Source organism: Sceloporus occidentalis, unplaced genomic scaffold (assembly GCF_023333645.1).
Source record: "Sceloporus occidentalis isolate IW3139 unplaced genomic scaffold, rSceOcc1.0.p SCAF_13, whole genome shotgun sequence".
In the NCBI taxonomy this organism is placed as follows: Eukaryota; Metazoa; Chordata; class Lepidosauria; order Squamata; family Phrynosomatidae; genus Sceloporus; species Sceloporus occidentalis.
This window is the reverse complement of record NW_028316993.1, coordinates 8,034,769-8,059,881: the sequence shown is the minus strand read 5'-3', so window position 1 is coordinate 8,059,881 and position 25,113 is coordinate 8,034,769. Positions and strand designations below refer to the sequence as shown.

General features: G+C 42.6%; 2 protein-coding genes and 1 long non-coding RNA gene across 4 annotated transcripts; all 3 read left to right on the top strand.

Annotated features, from left to right (window-relative positions):
- The first annotated feature begins 792 nt into the window (after positions 1-792).
- LOC149304809 (uncharacterized) lies at positions 793-5,811 on the top strand. The gene is made up of 4 exons (XM_089479326.1): positions 793-1,125; positions 2,388-2,540; positions 4,023-4,145; positions 5,159-5,811. Exons 1-4 carry the CDS (start codon positions 948-950, stop codon positions 5,290-5,292), a joined length of 588 nt encoding a protein of 195 aa, XP_089335452.1. The 5' UTR covers positions 793-947; the 3' UTR covers positions 5,293-5,811.
- Positions 5,812-8,087: 2,276 nt separating this feature from the next.
- On the top strand, positions 8,088-14,077 carry LOC149304808 (uncharacterized). The gene is made up of 4 exons (XM_089479430.1): positions 8,088-8,479; positions 11,724-11,879; positions 12,083-12,214; positions 13,578-14,077. The coding sequence occupies exons 1-4, from the start codon at positions 8,302-8,304 to the stop codon at positions 13,685-13,687; spliced, it is 576 nt and encodes a 191-aa protein (XP_089335556.1). The 5' UTR covers positions 8,088-8,301; the 3' UTR covers positions 13,688-14,077.
- A 3,072-nt stretch (positions 14,078-17,149) lies between these two features.
- Positions 17,150-24,181, top strand: LOC149304807 (uncharacterized). Of its 2 annotated transcripts, XR_016271906.1 has the most exons (4): positions 17,150-17,642; positions 19,905-20,057; positions 21,769-21,903; positions 23,890-24,181. It is a non-coding gene; the product is annotated as an uncharacterized LOC149304807 (long non-coding RNA). The 2 variants fall into 2 exon arrangements; XR_016271907.1 differs by lacking the exon at positions 21,769-21,903.
- The last annotated feature ends 932 nt before the right edge of the window (positions 24,182-25,113 follow it).

The window sequence follows — 25,113 nt, the reverse complement described above, 5'->3', positions numbered from 1 at the left end:
CTGAGCAGAGCAGTAGAGGACCAAGGGTCTGGGAGATGTCTCATCTATGGAGTAGTTGTGAAGTTGACTTGAAGACAGTTAACAACAACAAGAGTCTGTAGATAAATCTAGCTGGTGCAATGGGTGATCCTCTAGCAATAGAATTTAGGCCATGGAATTTTGCAGCCAATACAGTACTGAAACTAGGGCTTTCGTTGGCCTTTGACTACAGGTCAAATAAAGCAAAATAAGTCAGGGGGGCCATGGGAAATATGCAGTCCCTACAGCCCATTTCTATACTGATCCCAACCTAATGTATGTATGTTAACTGATGTCAAGTCAACTTCGACTTATGGTGACCTGGGTCAAGTCTTGCAGACTGAGGGATGTGGCTCCTTTGGTTGAGTCTATCCATCTGGAATGTGGTCTTCCCCTTTTGCTACTGCCCTCTACTTTCCTAAGCATTATTGCATTTTATGGTCAGTCATGTCTTCTCATGATGTGGCCAAAGTACGAAAGCCTCATATTTTAATCATATTGGCTTCTAAGGAAAGTTCAGGCCTGATTAGCTCCAGAACCCATTTATTTGTCTTTTTAGGAGTCCACAGTATCCAAAATCCAAAACCAAAACACAATGGCGTCCTGCAGAACTTGGACACATCTCTTTTGGGGAGTCCAGCTCCCAGAATCCCCACTGCCAAACTATGGTGTGACATCTTTAAAAGGGGCTTTGGAGCAAGCCACTTCTTATCCACCTTTCCCTGCAAGTTCTAGCAACAGAATGGAAGTTCCGTGACAGTTGGGAGTCCCAGAGTGGAGGGACCATGCTAGGCATCAGGGAGATCTAAATATCCTTTTGGTCCCTCTCCTCTGTTATTCCTCTCTGTCATTTAAGGCTGCTGTTGAGGAAGAAGAAAGGATCAGGTGGAAGGGAAATCCAGGAGAAATCAGTTGCTGTACTGGACCCAATGAATCCCTACAGGATCATCAGTTTTGTCATTTCCTTTGTTAATGTTGTGCTCCTTCTAGCTACCCATATTTCGCATGGATGGACTCTGTTTAACCTTAATGTCGATATCATTACTTCTGGGCTCTGGGTTACCTGCTCAGAGAACCATGGGTGCTACCCCATGCACTCCACTGACGGTATGGTATATGAGATGAAATGAAAATCTACCAGGGAGGGGTGAGAATTCTGTTTTGATTTTATTTTGATGCTCACGTAGCCAGATTTGCCAGTTTCTCCATACAAACCTTAAAGAATGAGAGAGACTGAAACCAACGGATCCCGCTACTCATTTAAAATGTGTTGTTGTGTGCTTTCGAGTCATTTCTATTCTTAAAACCAACCTATCAAGGGGGGCTTCTTGGTGAGATTGTTCAGAGGTTTGCCCTTGCCTTCCCCTGAGAGCATGTGATTTGTCCAAAGTCAACCGGTGGGTTTCATGGACAAACTGGGAATTGAATCCTGGTCTCCAGAGTTGTAGTCCAGAACTCTAACTACTATGCAACACTGGGTTACTTAAAATGTGGACATCCACCCATGTTCCCATTAGTCCCATAGGTAGCCCTCCCTCCTTTGTTGTTGTCATGTGCCTTCAAGTTGACTTACAACCTGATTTGAGGGGTTTCCTTGGCAAGATTTATCCATTGCCTTCCTCTGACGCTGAGGGAATGTGACTTGCCGAAGGCTATCCAATGGGTTTCCATGGCTGACTGGGAATTTGAATTTTAACACTCAAATTACTTCACCATGTTGGCTCTCTATTCCTCTCCCACAACTTATGGAGGGGAGACCATTTTGACAACCCTCCCACTATATTCTCTCCTACAATGCCTGAAAATCAATCCCGCTCTGGCTCAAACAAAGGTAATGCTTGAAGAGTCTCTCTGTGCATGGCTAGCCCAACTCAAGCATACTCATGGGCATGTGTTTGACTCTGTATTCACAACAGAAAGTAGACATTCCCCATGGGAGCCATGGTCAGTCGCTTCTATGTCAGCAGAGAAGGGAATCTGCTCTGAATTTCAGTCTAAACTTGAAATACTCCAAGGTGGTGAACCCTATCCTAAAAATAGGTTAATACCTCCGAAAGTATGGACTAAAATTCAGAGGAGATTCACCACTTTACTGAACTATATTATAATTAATAATAATGATAATTCCCAGAGTTGCCCACTCTTCCCAAACTGGGAAATACCTGGTTTAATCTGAATTGATTCAATCCTGTACACACCTTGATCAAAGACTAACAGGATGAAAGACTGATGGAATCATTGTTGTTTTGGACTACATCTTCTCCAGATATCTTAACCTCCACAGTTTCTTCGCCCATATTTGATGAAAGATAAGACGCTGAAATTATATGCAATAATGTTCACAGTATCTTTGTGTTTTTTCCCCAAAGTGTACTTGGATTTCACTCGGTGCTTCATGATATTAGGCGTCATTGCTTCCATCATTGCTATGCTGTGGTCAGTGGAATGGGACCACGTCATTCACTGCAACTTCATCTTTGTCCCCAAAGCTCTGATGACTTCTATCTTCAGTTTTCTTTCAGGTATTATTGTAAACTGTGTAAATGCAGGTGGGCATCTTTTGTGGGTCCATTATTGCTTTTGGGGCAGAGGAGGAAAGAAGTTTGTATAAGAAGTGTCCAATCTACCAGTGTCGCTGGCCTTTTGCTGCTTGAAGCGAAGGACAGGGTGGCCACAGATTCCAGTGATATTTGGTGATTTCCATGTCAGGGGTGTGGTAAGTCCACTCTGGACTTTAGACTACAGTTTAAAGGTGCTATCCAAGAGGCTGAAATATATTCCCGACATAACCTCAACACCTTGGAAAGGTCTTTTGCAACAGTAGTTCTCAACCAAGACAATTAAAGGTTTGGAAACCAAGTACTAACAACGTAGGCCCTGTGCAGACCAGCCTAAAAAGCCAGCCTGGGGCAGAGTTGGGGTGTAGCATCCACATGAAGCATGCCCTGATTCTACCCCCAGGGTGGCATGATGCCATGGCCCGCTCCACACAGCATGCGGCATCACAGTGCTCCTCTGGCACTGCATCCACATGACGCAGCGCTGAAGAAGCACTGTAAAGATGCGGTGCCATGGCTATCATGCCCTTCACAGGGCGCAAAAAGTCCTTCATATGCCTTGGACTTCAATTCCCAGAATCTGTGGTCATGCTGGATTGGGTTTCTGGGAACTTAAATCCAAGAAAACCCTGGAGAACCAAGCTTTGAGAGCTATTTTAAAATGTGTAGTTTAAAGAGTGGATTCACTGCACCCTTGACATGGAAGCCACTTGCCACTATGGCCAATCTCCCATTCTATGTACAGAATATGACCAGACTGACAGTGAAATCATGCCTTACGTATCGAGTTTAGAAAAAAATATTGTTTTGGACTGCAGCTCCCAGCATGCCATGGCCAGCATAGCCACTACTTGGGTAGCTGTAGTCCAAAACAGTAAACCCAAAAGCCCATGCATTTTCATGCAGTGAAAATATATGCTAATATAGCTGTGATGGATCCCATGTCTGTGGAAATGACTGCAGGATATGCACCATGGCATTCCCATTCACCTAACTTACAAGCACCACATGAAAATGGAGACAGGGGTCATGTGCATGCTTCCCTGCAGAATAATTGGCTGTACTAAACATAGTAACTGCTTCTGCAATAGTGGCTCAGATCCTGAATTGGAAAATTTATTGTAAGATTCTGTTATTATGGATCTATTAAATCCTCCCCTACCCCTGGCCTCCTGCAGGACTTCCCTTCCTCCTTCACCTCTAGCCATAATGAAGTTATCTTCCTCTAGGAATCCATCAGGAGGTCCTAGAAAATGCACTCATTGTGGTGCATCTGGCTATAATCCCATAGCGCACTCTTGACCATCCACTACATGGCCATGGCATGTGGGGTGCAAGAGGAAGGTGAGCTCTATTAGTCAGATCTAGGGACCTGCTGCCTTTTCTAGTCCATAAGAGCTGTCTTATCTGCCACAGAACTGTAAGTCTCCTCATTGTGTCTCCTAGGGAGCTTCGTGCTACTCGCTGTGGTGATATTTGCACTAAAACTTGATCACAAGGATGTGCAACCATCTAAGAAATGGGGTTTTTACTTAAGCCTTCCCGTCGTTGTCCTGTGCATCATGTCAGGTGGGTATATGGAAGAGATTCACCTGGTTCAAAATTATTGTTCTGGAAATCAATTTCCTGGGTTGATCTGTCACTCTAAGAAAGTGTCCTGTCCTCCAATGCTTTTTGAGTCAGATCATGGGCAAAGACTAGTGTCAGTGGGGTGGAGAATTTGCCCCAGGTTTTAGCCTAAACTTTACAGGAGCTAACCAAGCGGCTGGCCCCTTTTTGGGGACAACTAGCCTTGGATAACTAAGTTTCACCACCCCATTGATACAGGGACCACCAACTGTCACTGAGTGAGATATAATCCATGGGTTATCAATTAGCTATAGCATGCCTAAAGCCACTTCACAATGGGGCAATCTAAGGATATTACTGGGATGGAATGTTAAATTGCTCTGGCAAGTTTGACCTTTCCATCAAGCAAACAAACAAACAAGCAAACAAACATACGCTTTAATTCCTGATATATCTTCAGCACAGTTATCTATGGGGAGTGGTAGGTGGCATTTCAATCAGATTTAAGTTGTTGTTAACAATGGGCAAGATCCTGATCAGAACCATAACTTTGTGATAGTGGAACTGAATCGTTGGCATGATATACAACCATGCCAGTGAATTATGATGCACAAATGGGGCACTGTGAAATATGTCAGTGGGGTCTCTTGCTGCATAATAGGACAAAGTTCATAGAGGGATAATGCTTACTGGGGAAAATGAGGAATTGGGGTTCACTTGAAAAAGTTCTGGGATCAACCCAGGTGCTAGAATTGTTTTGAATTCTCCAGTGGGATAGAATTATAAAGTCTTCTTGGGGTGTGGGCAAGGATTGAGAACCTCCCCTGTTTAGATCACAACTCCAAATATGTCCCAGCTAAACAGGATCACAATAGGATCACTTTCCTAAGCTTGGGATGTGGCTATGTCAAGCTGAGCTCCTGCACCTCACCTGTGACTTTTACACCAGATGGTGGGGATACTTGATCTTGCATGTGTTCCTTTTAACCTCTTGCAATCGCTTTCTCTTCCAGGGATTTACAATCTAGTGACCTACAAGTTGGCACTCTGGGGGACAGGAACATCAACCACTCACGTGGGCCCAGAAATCCTCAGCCACGAAGACCTTCCACAGATCTTAAAACATTCCCGACCTTCCATTCTCTGAGCAAAAAGAGCTCCGGTTTGCCAGAATCTGTACTGGTAATGGACTTGGTTACACTGAAGCATCAACCTTGGGGCAAGGCAGTTCACAGGCTGCACCAGCTTCCTTGAGAAACACTATGCCAAGGACTCATTTAGGAAGGTCCCTCCACTGGAAGGACATTTCAGGTCTCTGCTACAATTTTGGCACAACTAAACAATCCTTCTCTTTCTATTTACTGTTATGCAATACTGGAGAGCACAACTCTTGACATTTTTCAGTGCTCCATGAAATATCTCTCACCTACAAAGACTCTTTCCTTTCCCCATTGATTAAATATCTATGCACTCAATATATTTCTCTAGACAGCATTTAGATGGACAGATACCGGTTCTCTCTGCTGCCTCCATTCCGCCCTCAAATGTATTTTTTAAAAATCCAAAATTTGAATAAAAGAGAGAGGGAATAATAGAATAATATTAATATATTTAACAGAGATATAATTAATTAATTAATTATTCTACTTTATTTTATTTAATATATTTATTTCTATTAAATATTTCTTTACTGACAAAAATGCTTTGGTTCTCTTGTCATTTAGAATCTCCTCCAGTCTCTCTCTCTATGTGTTTATATTCAGATTTTGGTTTATATTTCTTTTTAGTGCAACTCTCAGTATGTCTAATCCAGCATATCCATTGATCATGCTTGATGTGGGATTCTGAGAACATTCATTCCTATGTATTACTATATACAAAAAAATGGAGAGGGAGATGACACAGAAAGAAAGAGAACTAGATAGATCCTTCTAATAGAGACCTGTGGCAAAAACGATTGGGAAGACTGTATTCCAGATAGGACTACTGGGGATCAAGAATGAGATAGGAGCATTTTCAGGAAGGCTCCAGAAATTCCAAGATATCTCCTCTTCCTCCCAGAAACCTAAGGGCAACTCCTCTAGAGTGATAGACGTTGGAGCAATGCATTTACTCCAGGTTGTACTGCAGGACTGAATGGATCTTTCCAAAGTGTGGACCCTATTTCAATCACCCCGATTGTTCCTTGAGAGGTAACCCAAACCTGGAATAGATCCATCACTCTAATAACATGGTCATCACTAACTGCCAAACCTCTCCTGCAACCTGAAACAGAACCCAGAAAGGTTTGGTGGTGTATTTTATAACGCCTTGTTTGGAGGGTATGGCAAGTCATTTCTGTTGAGGAGATACAGGGGAAGATTACGACAATGTTCCACTGTAAGACCGGTTTACCTACTATTCAAAGCAACTAAACAGAACTGGAAGCAAATAGGCTTTGAATACAGATATCACCAATTTGTATATGTTATAATTTAATACTGGGCGGTATCAGTATTTAGGGCCAAGCAAATAAAATGTTCACTCTCCATAGCAGACCTTCACTCTAACAGCTGGGATACAGAGGCTCTGTGAATTTAATCCTCAAGGTAGCATTGTAAATTCTTGGAAGTACATAAATAAATGAATAAATAAAATGGGGACACCTTTAGCACTCTGGGTGTTTTTGGACTCCAGTTCCCATTAGCCCCAACTAGTAGAGCCAGTGGTGAATTATTATGTTAGCTGTGATCTGACCACATCAGAAGGGCTACGTATTCCCATCTCTCTCTTTAAAAAATAAAGAATAGAAAAAAGGGATGCTGGTTTCTTCAGAAGCCTTCTATCCAGAATAGACTCAAAACCAGCACATTGGTCCTGAGTTCATTTACAACTCCACTTGTGGTACTGAAGAAGGAGATCTCTTTATGTCCCACCCTGTCTTTATAGAAGTGTTCACACATTGCATTCAGCACAAGTGCACTCTGTGTAGGTATGCACTCAGTTTGTTGTTCTGTGCACTAGTAGAGGCACGTCTCAGTTAACAAAGCATCTGACAGAGAAGGTCCTTTTTACAAAGTTGTTTTATCTCCACCCAGCCCCCTGCTTTTCCTTCTTCTCCTTTATCTGGCTATTTTTTGAAGCCTCAGCACTCGGAGGTGAAGGAGGGCTGGAGAAATACAGACTTTTGGTGTCAGTTTGCAGCAGCATGTCTGCAATAAACAAGGCAATAAAGATCGAGCTGGGAAAGAACTGGATCCTACTCTAGCTTATACTACTGTAGCTGTGTGTTCCAGCTTACAACAGGCAAGGTAAACAGCAGCTGCCTCCAGAAGTACTTACTGAGCAGAAGTGAACAGCAAAGCCAAGAGAAAAGGGGAGGATAGATAAGCCTGGCACACCAAGTAGCCCTCAGCATGTTAGAAGGGTTTTCCTGGGCCTGAACAGACAGGCCAAAATAAAGCTGCTTCGGATCACTTTGGAGGTATGCTGTTTAAATGACATGTGCATCTTAAGAGGCCAGAAGCTGTGGCATGGCTTCCGGCCTCTTAGGACACATGCATCATTTAAACAGCATACTTCCAAAGTGACCTGAAGCAGCTTTATTTTGGCCTGTCTGTTTGGGCCCTTGGTTCCAAAATGTGGGAGCAGCCACAGAGAAGGCTCTGTCCCACTTGGCCATCACATGTCTCCATGAAAGGTGGTGGGATCGAGAAAAATGCCTGCCTTGAGGATCTTAAGGCTCAGGCAGGGGTCTTGTAGAAAGATGCAACTCTTCAAATAGCCTGGACCTGAGCTGTATGGAGCTTGATACAATTGCTGAGCAGCTAAGTGCATTTTCATCCCTCGTTTTAAAAATATGCTTCTATGGCCTGGCATCTTTATCCAGCCCTGGATGCCTGTTCCATGTGGCTCAGTTCCAGAAGCCAAACAGAAGTTCCATGACAGTTGGAGTCCCAGGCTCCAGTGTATGAAGACTCATGAAACTGCCAGACTTCAACTAGGATATACTTCATGCTCCAAAAGCCCCTCTGCTCCAAATCTTCCCTGCTGTTCCTCTCCACCTTCTTAGGCCACCATTAAGGCTCCTGAGAAGATGCTCACGTGATTGTCCACATTCACAGGATTGGCTTCAAAGGGAACACAAGAGAAGAAGCCCATCTCCTAATTTGGCTCAATGGTTCCGTATAGGATCTTAAGTATCGTCCTTGCATTCATTAATTTTGTATTGGTTTTTATTGCTCTTCTGTCTCCCAGCTGGACTGCTTTTTATTCTAATTTTGATTTCCTCCTGATCGGCCCTTGGACCACTTGTTCCAATAAATTTGGATGCTACATTCTGGCAAACTTCAATGGTATGTTCAAGGAAACACAATGAAAGCTAGTGTTGTGGTTTTCATTATCAAATGATAGTACACTTTGAAATTAATATGACTGCATGTTCAGAAGTAGTATATTTTAAAAAAGAAAAAGAAAGAGGGAGGGAGGGAAGAAGGGAAGAAGGAGAAAATGAAATTGCAGAACAGGTAAAGATGTATGGAGATAGGTTCCTATGTGTTGCTGTCCCAGTGAGTGGCAGCACATGATCAAATCAGGTGTCTTCCCAATGTTCTTTAAAATATTACAGGAGTTTACTATGCACTGCAGGATCAATGCAGTTTGACACCACTTTTTGGGGTATGTAGTTTTGTTAGATATTTAGCCTTCTCTGTCAGAGAGCTCTGGTGCCACAACAACCTACAAGTCCCACGATTCCATAGGATGGAACCATGACACTTAAAGCATTGTCGCACTGCATTAATTCTGCAGTACAGATTAGACCAGAGAATGGATTTCACTGCATAGCACTGATGCTTCTGCAAACAAACAACTGAGTAAAGGAATCACTAAGAGATTATTCCTACTTTACTTCTAAAATCCGGACCCAGACAATTGACCATTTAAATGATAGAGTACACAGGTGACAGTATTGTTTGTAAATAGGATACTTGCATTTAAATGGATGGATTTAAAATATGAGGATTGGGAAATAAAGCAGGGAGTCTGTTCATAGCTACCAGTTCTGTGCTAAATATTGGGAAAGCTGGGGAGAATCCTGAGGCCCAGTTCTCCTTACCTGGGAGTTCACCATTGATTCCAGAATTCCCATTATGGTTTAGATAAACCTGAGCCATTCATAACAAATGCTGCTGCATTTCCAGTTTGCCATCCAAGTTTGCAGTTTGCAGTCTAGTCCTAAATTCAGAATTACTTACCCCACTGCTGTTTATTATCTTAATTTTGGTTTGCCGTTGCCTTGAGGTTTGCCATTGCCTTCCCCTGAGGCTGAGAGAGTGTGACTTGCTCAAGGTCACCTAATGGGTTTCATGGATGAGCTGGAAATCGAATCCTGGTCTCCAGAGCCATAGTCCAACATCCAAACCACTACACCACACTGACACCTCACATACCTTTACCTGTAACTATACCTATACATGACAGTGGGTGTGATGTAGGTGTTTTGGGTGTTGGTGTAAGGTTTTGGAGAACCAGGGCTCAAACCCTCACTCAGGCATAAGAACTTGCCAGGTGAACTTGGGCAAGTCACACTCCTGTTGGGAAAGGCAATGGGATCTTGCCAGGAAAAATACTAGGATAGGGCTATCATCAGTCAAGTCAACTTGAAGGCACATAATAAGAATGAGCCAGTGTGGTGTAATGGTTTGGGTGTCAGACTATGACTCTGGAGACCAGGGTTAAAAAACCCCCTCAGCCATGGAAATCTACTGCATGACCCAGGTCAAGTCACACTCTCTCAGCCTCAGAGGATGGCAATAGCAAACTCCCTCTGAAGAAACTTGCCAAGAAAACCCTGTAATAAGTTAGTCTCTGTATCGCCATAAGTCAGAAATGATTTGAAAGCAAACAACACACAACAACTACAACACTTGGGATAAAATTCTATGGCTAGTCCTAACTAATGTAGGGTCATTGAATCAATTGGATTTACCTATGGGTTGACACACCATTCAGCAATTGATCCAATGGATCTAATTTGATTGAGACTAGGTATCATGATTTTCTAGATATGTCAACACCAGACACATCCTCCAGAGCTAAAAAGGTTGTCCAGTCTTGCAATACATGGAACAGCAATATAATAAACACATTATTATGTTCATTGCCATTGGTTTCTTGTCATCCCCCCCAGCAAGCAAGCCCAAACACTTTTCATTTCCTTCTGCAGTTCCTCTCAAAAGGGCAATGGAAAGTGATGGTATGTAGATTCCCGTCACCAGATTAAAATTTTAAAACATAAAATAATAATGCTGGCAAGAAGTGAATAAAATAAAATGGTGTCATGCTCCTCTACTTCCTGATTCCATTTTGAGATGGACCGCAAAGGGAAATGGATGTATGGGTGAGTAGGACAGTGTTCTTTGGTACTTGTGAGTTCGAGAATTTTGCTGTGTGTTTTCGTTTTTAAAAAAGAGGGGTGTGTGAGTGTGCTGATAGATATATAGTACATGTGATAATGTACGATAGCCGGGGGTGGCCAGAGGTTTCCATGTCAACAATATAGTGAATCCATTCTGTTTTTTATCCTAACTGGAAAGGAGATATCCAAGAGCCCATACAGACAGGCCAAAATAATGCTGTTTCGGGTCACTTTGGACATATGCTATTTAAATGACACATGCATCTTAAGAGGCCAGAAGCTGTGCCAAAGCTGCACTCCAGTCCTTAGGGCCTCAGGGCGCATGCCTCATTTAAACAGCATTACCTCCAAAATGACCCAAAGCAGCTTTATTTTGGCCTCCCTGTATAGACCCCATGATATTGAAGGTCTCAAGGGAGATAAGTTTTCAGCATCCTGGATAAATCTTTTAAAGTCTAGAATAAAACCCAGAGTGGATTTGCTATACTAATGCAAAAGCCACTGGCAAATATACGTGTGTCTTCACGTCATTTCCGACTTGTAGCAATGAATCTATCGTGGGGTTTTCTTAGCAAGATTTGTTCATAAGTTTGCCATTGCCTTCCTCTGAGGCTGGGAGAGTGTGACCTACCCAAGATCACCCAGTGGGTTTCATGGTTAAGCTGGGAATTGAATTGGTCTCGATAAAGTTGTAGTCCAACATTCAAACCACTATGCCACACTGGCTCTTCATATACCTATACCTATTCATGAGAGCTGGTGTGATGTAGTGGTTTCGGTGTTGGTGTAAAAAAAAAAGAGGGTACATTGGGAGGCTTTGGGGGGACTGATTGTCACAGAAGTATGGTTCAAAGGCTGTGGGAGACCTTTGGACCATCTTGGACCACCTCTGTTTTAACTGAGGGATTTATAATTTTTATGTAATAGCTTAGCACTTAATAAACAGAGAGGTCTTGTAGCACCTTTGACACTAACCGAAATAAAGAAGTTGGCAGTATGAGCTTTCGTAGATTTCAGTCTGCTTCCTCAGATGCACAACTCAATAAAGGCAGCTAAATAGTTTCATGATTACAGAAATATCAGTATTTCCATGAGAAGATAAACTTGCTAATGTGAGTTTTTAATAGTGGGAGTTAATCTTGGTAATTCTGATCACTGCTTTCCTTTCCTTTTCCTTTTAGTGTCCCTGAGTTTAGCCCGAAGCTTCATGGTATTGGCTTTCCTGCTATCCACCATAGCTCTGGCAACAACAGTGCCATGGGACATGATTGTCACCACCTTCAACCTTTCCTTTCTTCTAAATGCATTAGTGACTGCCGTCCTCAGCATCATTGCAGGTATCACCCAAAAAACTCTACACAAATCTGCACAAATCTTTATATCTGTTACATTCATGGTACAGTGGACATAGGCTAAGATTCATTCACATAGTCATAACTCTGCCTTTTCCTCAAAACCAGAACTCAAGGCAGATTAAGCCCAATGCACTATGGTTGAAACATCCAGGCAGACACTCAACTCTTTCCATTGTATCTTGTAGGAATTTGTGCACTATTTTCTCTCGTGATCTTTGAAATCTACATTCATGAAAGGAAAGCGTCTGCAGACAAGTACTCCAGGAAATGGGCCGCTTACCTCGCTTATGCGACTTGTGTCATGCTTTTTGTGGCAGGTGCGTATGAATGGATGGACTCAGTTAAGAAAGGATGACCATTATGTTTGTGAAATCTCTCTTATCTGTTGGTCACAGCCAGCCCTCTCATTAGGCAGAGGCAGCTGCTATCATTTAGTATATTTGAGGGTCTACTGAAAGAGAAGCAAACAGTAAGTGCACCTTCCGATGATCAAAAGAAAGAAGTTTTTGTACAAACCAATTTTATTTCGGAGACCCATGTGACATTTTCTTCCTCCTGAGGATCTTCCAGAATTAGCAAGTAGTTCTTATTCCCACTCCACAGGTAGATTTAAATTAACCCAGTGCATTCCAAAATGAAACGTATCTGTACTTACCTGTGTGTTTGCACTCTCTCAGGAGCCAGTCAAGATGACCGCCACCAAGGCTGCATCTGCACTGCAGAAATGATCCAGTTTGACACTGCTTTGGTGCTACAACAAACTACAAATCTCATGGAGTCTTTAAAGCATATCAAACCATATTATTTCTGCAGTGTGGATGCAGCCCTGTTTTTTCCTGGATACAGAGTCAACAGTGTTCACTTGAGGGAAAGAGGATTGTTAGTACCAAAACGAAATGATCATAAGGCTTAACTAGTATTGCTACAGCATTTTAGCACTTTGACTATAACTCCTGGATTTCTTTTTTTTAAAAGGTTCAATAGAAATGGGTGAAAATCAATTTTTGGAAAGGTGCATGAGACTGGATGTGACACATGATCAGTGGGAAGAGAAGGGGACGAAGATAGAGAGGGCAATAGGAGAGAGGGAAAAGGAAGGCATGTTACAACAATGTCAACTATGAATATTTTGGGAACTAGGGCTTGGGGACTGTCATGATGAACTTGCCTATTAGTCCTTGTATACAAGGTTTCAGAGGCCATTTATGCACAGGCCAGGATACTCAGAGGTCAGCCTGGAGTATCCTGGACCCATAGATGTCCCGATCGCCTGGTGTTACTTGGGCATTCATAATGAGATACCCAGCGATAATCACAAGGCTTGGTCCTTGACAACCCTTGACAGTGGCAGACATGCAACTCAGCAGAACACCCATTTTGACAGCCATCACAGCACAGGAATGAAGGGCTCTGGATCTTCCCTGAAGATCTGGAGCAAGAAGTATATTCCCAGAAGATTGGGGCAAGAAGTCCATTGTATGGCTATCTCTGGTCCTGATACATAATGTTTCAGATGTCATCCAGACCGCTCACACCAGAACCGAGGATTGAGACATTTGTCATCCAAATAGGACAATGCCAGAATGTGTGTGTGTGTTGTGTGTAAATTGGTCTTTTGGCCCATGCAGACAAGGCCAGAGAGTACTGCATCTAACCTCTTTTTGTCCATTTTTCATCCAGGTGGTTACAATTGTCTTGTCTACAAGTCTTCTCTCTGGGGTTACAGCAAAAGCTCAGGTCCCATTGCTGATCAAGAAAAAAGTGCTCATGAGGTGGAAATAGCAGAATAAGCAGCAGTGGGCTTACAAGAGAGCCAAAAGAAATCTATGTGCTTGGCTCTATTTTGCCCACAACCATGGCAAGCTGCAAAGTCAACTCCAAAGTCTGCACCAACGTCCTTGAGCTATTCTCTGTCAAGAGACTCATGGTGGAATTTGGGGACTCTGAAATTCTTTAATGCAGATATGGCCATAGCAACTTCTCCCAGATGTTGTTGGACTGCAGCACCCAGCCATTGAGTATGCTAGCTGAAGCTGCTGGGATCTGTAGTCCAGCAACATCTGGAGAGCCACAATATGGCAAGGATAATGGTGCATACCCAACTCATTCTGCTTAAACAATTTTATTACACAGACATTTGATTATTATATATGTAGTTTATAATACAATATGTGTGTCTCTCTCAGTGTGTTATTTCAATATATATTGTTTGTATCCAGTTTATACGTGTGGATGTAATTTCATTGCATAAGGTTTTATTATTTTGAAATTAAGAATAAACACACACACCAGACTGTTACAGCACATTGCAAAGCACCAACCATTTCATTTAAGATAGGTATACTTCAGCTAACAAAATAGATATGTTCATAGGCATTACTTCTTTAATGGAAAATTTGGTACCAGAGGCAGAAATAACATGGAAAGAATAAGGGTACTTTCCCAAACCAAAAGAAAGAAAGAGCCCGTACAGACAGGCCAAAATAAAGCTGCTTCGGGTCACTTTGGAGGTATGCTGTTTAAATGACACACACATCTTAAGAGGCCAGAAGCTGCTTTGTTAACTGAGGTATGACTAATATTCATAACAGTAAAGATTATGGTAATAATAATAATAATAATAATAATAATATGATTTATTTATATCCCACTCAATCACTGGGAATCTGGGCGGCTTCTGCCAAGGCCACTGCTCTGCTGCCTTCTTCACGGCAACAAGATACAAAAAGGCTGGGAAGGAAAAACCTGTCCCTGCCAATAGCAGCACATCTGATAGGAAGAATTAGGCATAGGTTATTTACTAACAGTATGAAAATCTTTGTTCTTATTTTTTTGAGGTCTCCCAGTTGCGAGACGATGTTTTGTTACTTCACTGCGCCATTTTAAAAAAACTCATTTTACAAATTTGCAGATTTATTTGCACAAGATGCCAGATTTCGAAAAGATCCTCCATAGGCTCAGCTGGGTTTCTGAATGTTGTTTACAACTGCATGCATTTTAGCTACTTGCACTTTAAAATATGTCCATTGTTTTATGCACACAACATTTATCAAAATTCCCTATAAGTTTTGCAAACTGCAATTTCGCATAAAAGTCCTTAGAGGTACACAAATGCCACTTTTGTCAATAAAGACTCAAGTTAAATTCATTTATATCACTATTATTCATTACCACAAACATGCAGTGATGATGTACACTTTATGTGGCTTTAAGATGTACACTTTATGTGGCTTTAAATTAGTGCGAGGGTAAGGCTATACAGTGCACCCATGTTATATGCAGACATGCTATACGCGGCTTTGAGCTTACGTGCAAAGCTGTGTAGAGCTGTGTGGAAGAGCGTGGGGTGCAAGGGGCAGCGCGTCCCATTCGAATGAATGGGGTGCGCACCATCACACCGCCACGTGCACGAGCCCCATTCACTTGAATGGGGCTTGAGCACACGCAATATTTCACTTAAGCAGGGGGGGGGGGCAGAATGGATCTCCCGCATAAGCCAAGGGTGCACTGTACTTAGCTACTAGCTTAATCTTAATCTCCCCCCTGAATGACTGCCTGAAGTCGGTAATGGATTGGATGAGGGAAAATAGACTTAAGCTGAATCCAAATAAAACGGAGGTACTCGTGATAGGTAACCCCAATCTGGGTATGGAGATAAGTTTGCCAGTTCTAGATGGGGTTACACTTCCCCTGAAAGACTGCGTCCGCAGCTTGGGGCTGTTCCTGGATTCATTGCTTCCAACTGTCTTCTCAGATTGATGCGACAGCCAGGAGTGCCTGTTATCAGCTTCGGCTGATACGCCAGTTGCGCCCATTCCTGGAGCAGCAGGACGTAGAAACTGTTGTACATGCTCTAGTAACCTCTCGCCTTGATTTCTGCAATGCGTTCTACATGGGGCAACCTTTGTGCCACGTCTGAAAGCTCCAGTTGATTCAAAACATGGCAGCCAGACTGGTCGCTGGAAAATCCAAGTTCGACCATATTACACCTATTTTAAAATCCCTACATTGGCTGCCTATTAGCTTCCGGGCACAGTACAAGGTGTTGCTTATCACCTATAAAGCGCTACATGGCCTGGGTCCAGTCTACTTGAAGGAACGCCTCCTCCCATACAATCCTTCCCGCACACTCCGATCCTCCGGGAAAATCCTTTTACAATCTAGAAAGACCAGACTGGCGGTGAAATTCTCGGAGCTCCTTCTCTGTCACCGCTCCAAAAACCTGGAATGACCTGCTGGAAGAGATTTGCCAGTTATCCTCACTCGAGGCGACAAAAACCTTTCTCTTCCGGCAGGCCTTCCCCGATTGATAATGTCCAGAACCAATTGAATCCCCCTCCTTTTATTATTTTTCTTATTTGTGATTTGTTTTTAACTTTGATGTATTGTATGTATTTTTAAACATTTTTTTTACTGTTTAATTTTATACTTGGGAGGGAGGGTTGGGTTGGGGTTTTGTGGGGTTTGTTGTTTTTATTGTTGTATATTGTAATTTCTTTGTTGTTACCCGCCTCGATCCTCAATCGGAATAATAAATAAATATTTATCATCATCATCATCATCATAATCATCATCATCATCATTGGGGGCTATATTGTCAGGCCATATGCCACTCAGTACCATCTACAGGGATGGGAGGCGGACATCAGTAGAATGCTATTGCCTTCAAACTTTGCCTGTCAGTTTCTACAGTCCGATCCTATTGATAGACCAATAGGATCAATCTTCAAGTAATCAGTTTTGGGTCTTATTCTCTTACAGCAAGGGTCATGGACCACATGTGGCCCACAGTCTCCACTTTATAGATCTTAAGCCAAAGTTCTTCAGCCTCACCCCCAGGAAAAAAACAACAGATCACTCCCTCTTAGGCCAGAGGATGACAGTTAAGACAATGTTCATTTATCTAATTTGGTTTGCATCCCGTTTTTCTCCCAGTATGGGGGTGATAAGTGCCCTTTTGCACAAGACCTCATCAAACCTGGCACCATCCCTGCGCAGAGTCCCTAAATATTTAGGAACTCAGAGACTACCTTTTCTGGCTAATAAAAGGAGGTGGTTGGATAAATGCTTTGCTATTTCGTGAGAATCTTTCTGTGGAAATGAAGCCACACTGTTTTCTGGAATGGAAATATAGCTACATATCATAGAAAGAAAAGGTAGGTGGTGGTCCACACCTTGGAAACCTTCCTGCCCCAATACTTAACTTGCCTACATCAGCTAAACACCAACAACTGCTCACTTTCGTAGTTTATTTTCCTAGTCTAGTTTATTTTCCTACATTTACCACGGGCAAAACACAGAAATAAAACTGGGGTTCTTGAAATAGTTGTGGGATGAAAACCTATCTGCTACCCTTCTTCCTTCATGTTCTTTTCCATAGACAGAAGGTTCTATGGCAGTTGGAACTCAAGAGTGGAAGAGCTCAGTAAAAGTAACTGAGGAAGAGCTCATCTGTCTGCAGCTGGATCTAAATAATTTCCCAAGAGCCTCCTATTCCTTCCCTGCGAGGCCCCTTTGCCTTGTTTGGCTGGAGCCAGTGCAAACAAAAGGGACAAAGGATATACCTCATGTTTACCTACAGGCTAGTAAGCTGCATCTTTTCCTGCATCACGTTTGTGCTTCTCCTGGTTGTCGAATTCTTTCCTGGATGGAAGATGTATCAAGAAAATCCTACACTACCTTTATTTACTAGTTTGTGGACAGTTTGCACGAGCGGTATCTGCAATAACGACATCGTCAGAGAAAGTAAATCACGACTGTATTGAGATGAGATCGGTTGGGTTGGGTTGGGATGGGTTGAGCTGGGCTGGATTCAAATGAAATTCACTGCTGTTGCTTTTCTCAAATAGAAGTCAATATTAACTTCTCTTCCCCTTCAAATATAATTCAGTACAAAAGGGAAAAGTAATCCTGGTCAAAAGGGAAGCACCTTCCCTGGACTGGAAAATAGGACATTCATGATGTGCCGAGGACCTTCTCTTCCAATGCTAGGAAACCACATATAGGGCCCAGACAGACAGGCCAAAATAAAGCTGCTTCGGATCACTTTGGAGGTATACTGTTTAAATGATGCACGCATCCTAAGAGACTGGAAGCCATGCCAAAGCCAAAGCAGCTTTGGCGCAGCTTCTGGTCTCTTAGGACGCATGTATCATTTAAACAGCATACCTCCAAAGTGACCCGAAGCAGCTTTATTTTGGCCTGTCTGTATGGGCCCATATGCTTCTTCATTTATTGGATATGATGGTCCATTCAAAGTTCTCTCCCCATAAACCTTTCTTAGTAAAATCCTATTCTGAATATGTTTACTACTGAATCATAAGCAGCTTTCTCTAGGTTTATTGCTTAACAAATGATTCATTGGCTTATAACAGGTGTCTGTTTGAAAATGTTCCCAGAGAGATGTGCTGAGCACTAATACATAGAAACCAAGGGAATTTTACAATGCTAAACTTTCTCTGGATCATGCCCACATTTACACTTATTGTTTGCTAAAGGTAGCTATTATTTTATATTCTTTATGATATTCGTGGCAAAAAAAGTACAAGCACTTATCTTTAGGACTCATTCAGTCAACATGGTATCAGTTTGCTATTCATTTTTCTTTGCCACCACAAGAGAGAGGAGCACAATTTCAGTTCAGCTTTTACTTTGAATTCCTATCTGTTGCAATGGCTATTTCAGAGGTCAAGGCTGCAATGCTATGTGCACTTATCAGGGCATTCAATTGTTTAAAAATACATATTGAAGAAAATGTGAAATACCACATAATAACAAATTATGTCACTTTAAAGCAGACATGGACAACTTTCAGAGACTAGAAGGCTGCACTGATACCTCTATGAGCACTTGGAGGGCCATATATCCTCTGCTGGATCCCCCCTCAAATATCAAAATATTGCCCCCCAAAGGTCCCCCCATTGTCATCTATGAGTAATGTGGGCATGTTCACCATGTTTTTGCCCGCCTCTGAGAACACATTAAAACAGTTCTCAGAAATGGTGTCCCCTGGAAACGCAATGGGAACGCGATTGGAACGCCCGGCAGCAAAGGCGGTGTTCCAGTGTGCAGTAAAATGGGATTCTTGGCCCCATTACGTTCCGTGCGCGCCCGCGCATGGGCACATTAGAACACACTGGGGAACTTTTTAATCCCAGTGCGATAAACTTCAATCTGTTGTGTGTTTGGCTACTCACCTGCTTCCAGTCCCATTGTGCATTACTCAGGACTGTCCTTGGCAAACTGGGAAAGCTGGAGGGTATGCTACAGAGCAGCATGGATATAATGTAAATTTTAAATGGAGTTGTTCCCTCTCTCAGTTCGTACAGCACTTGTTTCAGGAAAACAGTTTTCTGCAACACAAAGTACTGACATCAATGGAAGGGAAAATCTTGATTTAGGCCAAGGGTAGAGGGCAAAATTGTAAAGCCTTCCTATCTAACACACTAAAGTCATAAACTGGCTTAGAGCCCCCATTCCTGTCTTCTCATCTGTGGCATACTGGTTGTGGAATGCCTTCCTACTGGAATGCCCATTTGGCATCCACACAGGCTTCGTTCCAGTTCTACAATGAAATACGAGATTTCACTAAAGCTTTGGGGAGCTAATTGATCTATTCCAAAATGCTTGTCAACATGATTTTAAATTGGTTTAATCTTTGATAATGTTTTCAGCCTGTTAAATTGTTTCATAGGCTTGGTTTTAATTATTTTGCACTGTGTTGGATTTCAAGTGGTTTTACTGCCTGCTGCTCTGTAATGTAGGGTAAGATAGAAATATTTTAATAAATAAAAAATCAGTTGTGAAAATAAAAGAATAATCCTTACCCTATATTTCACAGCAGAGCTGTAAGACTAAGGAATGTATAGTTTCCTTATTTCTCAATGCAGATTTGAGTTTACTATCAAAATCCAGTACACTCTTTTTGCAAAAGTTCTGTTCAGTTGCATTGCTTGAGTGGAGGAAGCTTGGGAGAGTTATGTTCATCATCTCTTCTGTTCCTTTCAGTGAACTTGGATGTTGTCCGGAGCTTCTTATTACTTGCTTCTTTTTTTTCTTTGCTGGCGATACTATGCTCAACAGAATGGGACTTTTGGGTTCAGTGCTCTGAGGACTTTTTTATAGAAGGCCCCAGTGCTACGATATTCAGCTTCATCTCAGGTAAGGCTATCAGCGACTGCCAGTCATGACAGCTATAAATCAGTTGAGAACTGTGCCAGGTCCTGGGTCAAAATCTCTGTTCTGGAACCATGGGGGGAGGACATGAGCTGCAAATAATGCCAAACTCAGAAGTGGCTAACTTTCACACTAATTCAGCATACCTTCCAACAGTTCACAAAATTAATACTAGAAAACCTTGCTAGATATGTCTGATGGACATTATACAGTGGGTCCTCTCCTTACGCGGGGCATCTGTTCCGGACCCCTCCCCTTGGCATAAGGGAAAATCCACATATGCTCATGCCCCATAGGAAACAATGGGGTGCGTGCACACGGTGGCGGTGCAGCGCACGTGTGGGCATGGACACCATTGTTTATATTGTTGTGCAGCTTCCGCATAAGCAGGAAGCCATGTATAGTGCGCCTGTGTGTGACGCAGGCGCACTTACATATCATTCATTAAGGGGAGACAGAGGAGTGGATTGCTTCCTGGTCTCCCTTAGTTTGCTATCAGTTGTAGAAACCTTCTCAGTAGAAAAATGATCATCATCCTACTAATCAAATACTGGGGCACACATGGCCAAGAAACCTCAATATGGCCAAGATGGTAAAAGTTATTACTGAAGAACAAGACACCAACTAGGAGAGGTTGCAGCAATTTGCTTTGGCCTAGGTTTACAGGGAGGAGGTAAGATTCTGCCCTCTCTTCTCACTCTGGCTTGTTAGTTGAATGTAAACTAGTTTTGCACTTTGAACTCAGTTTGCATCAATTGAAGTCATTCAGCAACAAGAGAGGGTAAAGTGGGAGGAGGAAAAAAGAACCAGGGCATTTTAAAAACAACTGAAAAGGGCGGATGATACAGGTTCAATCAATTCAAGACTGTCCTTGCCAAGTCAGGAGAGCTGGAGAGTGTGGCTTCCGCACCATCCTCCTTCATGGGTTTTGGACTTCAGTTCCAGAATCCCTGAACATCAGCCAAATAGGCTGAGGCTTCTAGGAGCTGATGTCCAAAACACCTTGAGGAGCAAAGTTTTAGATCCATTGCACTAGATGTTTGCAGAATGATTCAGCTTTAACTGCCATGACTGTATTCTATGGCGTTTGGGGGTTTATAATTTGGTAAGGCACTGACAGTCTCACTGATGATTCTAAACATTTCCCTCTAAACTGCAAATCCCAGGTCTCCAAAAGATGTTGCCATTACATTTAAAGTGGAATCATAGCACTTCAATTGTGTAGTGTGAAAGGGTCCCTGGCCTGGGGAAAAAATGTCCTTTTTAATGTTAAATAGTTCCTGGAATCTGTTTAAAAGGTTACTTGCCACTCTTGGATGTTTCCTTCCAAACAACAAAACAATACAAGAAAGAAAGGCTGTTCATATATGCAGCTTGGTATATTTATACACACACGTGCCCCAAACATTTTGAACAGCACGTTGAAAATATCATGAGTGGAAATTGTGCGCCCCAAGGTATGGGGGGTTGTGACACCATGAGTTACCACACTGGGAGATGCCACTGAAAATAAGGAGTGGACTTCAGGCCCAAAGGCTGCACAGTGCCCACTCCTGAAATAAACAGTGTGTTTCTGGTGTATTATCATTATTCACAGCCCAAATGACCACCACCACCCCGAGAATTATTACATTTCAGGACATAAACAATGGTAACATGTGGCCAGATACTCAACACTCTGCTTGGTGTTTTATAGGTCTCTGTGTGCTGATTTCTTTGGTAGTTTTTGATATCTCAGTTAATGATACACTGGATCCTGAAGAGGAACACATTCCTGATCAATGGGCTTTTTATCTAAGCTGGTTTATTTGTAGTCTCTGCTTTATGACAGGTAAATATCACTGAGGAGTTGAGTCCCTGTCCTCCAAGTCATCTATTTCCAGTGTTAGCAGTGAGAGCCATTACTTTAAACAGCTAAAGGAGTACCACCCTTGCCGCCATAGAGACATAGAGATGTCAAAATCCCCCAGTCTTAGCTTTGCGGTGTTTCACAGCAAACCTCTATCCACAATCTCATTCAATTCTTTCTTTATATTAGGTTGTGTGGCTTTGATTTTTCTTAGGGTTGTTATTGATAAGTGTCCTGCTTACTTCTGCTGAGGGCAGCACAACAGGGGAGCGTACAAAGGAATAGCCCAAAGGTCACACAATACCAGTCAGTTAGAACTTTGCCGCACGGGCCCAGGAACGGGCCCGTTGCGTTCCAAAAAGGGTGTGTTCTGGGAACGTAATGGTCCCCAGAACGCAGTTTACCGCACACAGGAACGCCGCAGCTGCCGCCGGGCGTTCCAATCGCGTCCCCAATCCATTCCAGGGGGTGCGATTTCTGAGAACTGTTCAAAAGCGTTCGCCAAAATTGCGCCCCCTGGAATGGATCAAGGATGCGATTGGAACACCCGGCGGCAGCTGCGGCGTTCTTGCGTGCGGTAAACTGCATTCTGGGATACGGTAAAGTTTTCAGTCATGGCTAAGGGCAAAGGCAAGAGCGTAGTCACAAGGCAAGTCCAGGGGTCAGATAATCAGAGTCATGAATTCAAGAGCAAGGAACACAGGAACAACAAGGTTACAAGACGGGTTGTTGGGTGCAAAGAACCTCAGCAGCTGGAGGTCTTTTTAAAAGACCTAAGCATCTCTCAGCTGAAACCTATTAGCTCTCTTCTTGGCTTCTAGCCTGTTAGAAGACTCCTTGACCTGACTTTGCTCTACAGGTCCTAGGACCTGCAGCCTAGAGTCCATAGAGTCTGTTTCTGCAGCTTCCTGAGCCTCCTTTGGGACTCCAGATCTGCCCTGTCTCAGCCTCCTCCCTGTCTTCAGAGTCTGAGTCCTCTGACTGTGCCTCTAAGTCAGGCCCAGAGTGGTCCATCACAATAAGTGCCTTCAAAGCACTTCTGACTTATGATGACCCCGAAGGTGAACCTATCATGGGTCTTTCTTGGCACGACTTTTACATCCCTTGCACCCTTGTCACTGATCTGAGTTTACTAAAGACAAGAGCTGTACATATAATTTTCAAACCCCATTTCTCATCCCTCCCTCCACAAACTCTACTTGGGGACTGAAGACAGATCAAAATAAAGCTGTTTTGGGTCACTTTGGAGGTATGCTGTTTAAATGATGCATGCATCCTAAGAGGCTGGAAGCCACGCCAAAGCCAGGCTCCAACCCTAAAGACTAGAACACAGCTTTGGTGCAGTTTCTGGCCTCTTAAGATGCATGTGGCATTTAAACATCGTACCTCCAAAGTGACCCAAAGCAGCTTTATTTTGGCCTGTCTGTTCAGGCCCTTTGATTTCCATTTCTCTCTTCCATATAATCTTCTCCTCTTACCCATCTTCTTACTTTAGCTGAGTGACTTTCGCATGCATGCCAGCCACAGTTCCAGGCTTAAGAACTCTTTACCATTGTCTCTCATTTAATTAATTAATGACTTAAGAAATTACTTTGAAAAATGATTTTTTCAGTAGAAACAGGACTTTTATAATATTCTGGATTTTACTTCTTGTTCTTGTAATCTGCTTTAACTGGTTTCAAATTTTATGACGATTTAGTTGCAAATCTATTTTTTTAAAAACTATGTTCATTTGAACTGTTGTAATGCATCCTGAGCCCCAAATTGGGAGAAATCCAGGATATAAACAAACAAACAAGAAGAAGAAAATTCAGGGACTATGTTAAGGTTGAAATTCCAACTCAACTTAAGCATTTTACATAATAAGTAGATATAATTCAGTTGATCCCTATAATAGTACCCCCCCCCCCCCATGATAACTTTATTGGTTTTAAATTACTTACATCTTTTCACTATTCTGTTTTTTAGGTATATACAGCTTAGTGCTTTACAAGCTCTCACTCTGGAGAACAGTGACTTCCTCGTCTCAGGTTGTTCCAGCGCAGTCGGACAAATGCAGAGTTTTGTAGCATTGATGACATTTCGCATCGTATGGTCATTTACTTTGAAGTGACCACCAAATCCATGGAATTTGTTTGAACCACATTTTCCCCCCAAATGGTTAAATTTTAGAACTTGATTTCCTTCAGATTGTAAAACCACCAAGAACCATGCATTCTCAGTAACTTGCACACTAGTTTACGTGTTCAGAGTCGTTTTTGCCTAATACTGTAGCCTAAAAACCTAGTGCCTAATACTGAAGAGAGAGCAAATATGTAATCTGGGAGGTGAAGGAGAGGTTTGGCTATGCAGTAAAACACATCTCCCTTTATTTCCCTTTTGGAATGCACTGTTCCCAGCTTTGAAAAGTTCCATTCACTCAATATTTCTCAGACAATTGCATAGCATTATTCCCTCCCTCCTTCTGAACTTAAGATCTGGTATGAAAATTTTCTATTTTGTCTGAAAGAAGCACACTGACACCCTCCTCTTTGTGAAATGGTTGCAAAGACAGTGGCCCATATTCTACATCACCCACTAAGTTACTCATGTGTGACTTAAGTAAGGTTTCCTGGCCCAGCCCTTCCAAAACTGTTTTCCCAAGTAGCAGCTGCACTGAGAGATGGAGGTCTGTTCAGCTGGCATTTGGGGCCCAGGAAGATGACATTTTGTTGTGCAAGGCTACTGCTGATTTTTTCATAGGAAATAATAACCTTTCACAAATAAAAAATATACTTGGCTGTCTGGAAACAGTGTCCAAGAAGCATGTGGAGACTTAGGCTCCATATAGACTGGCCAAAATAAAGCTGCTTCAGGTCACTTTGGAGGTATGCCGTTTCAACGATGCATGCGTACTAAGAGTCCAGAAGCTGCACCAAAGCTGTGCTCTAGTCCTTAGGAATGGATTGTGGCTTTGGCACGGCTTCTGGACTCTTAGTACGCATGCATCATTGAAACAGCATGCCTCCAAAGTGACCTGAAGCAGCTTTATTTTGGCCTGTCTGTATGGGGCCTTAGCTGTGATGGTGGAGTTACATCTCCTGGTGCAACTTCCCAAACCTACCATAGATGCCAGTCCCACCAAAGAAGAAGGGCGTTCCATGCCCCTAAAGAACTATTTTTCAGCCTTTGTTCCTGCAGATGGTTGGTACA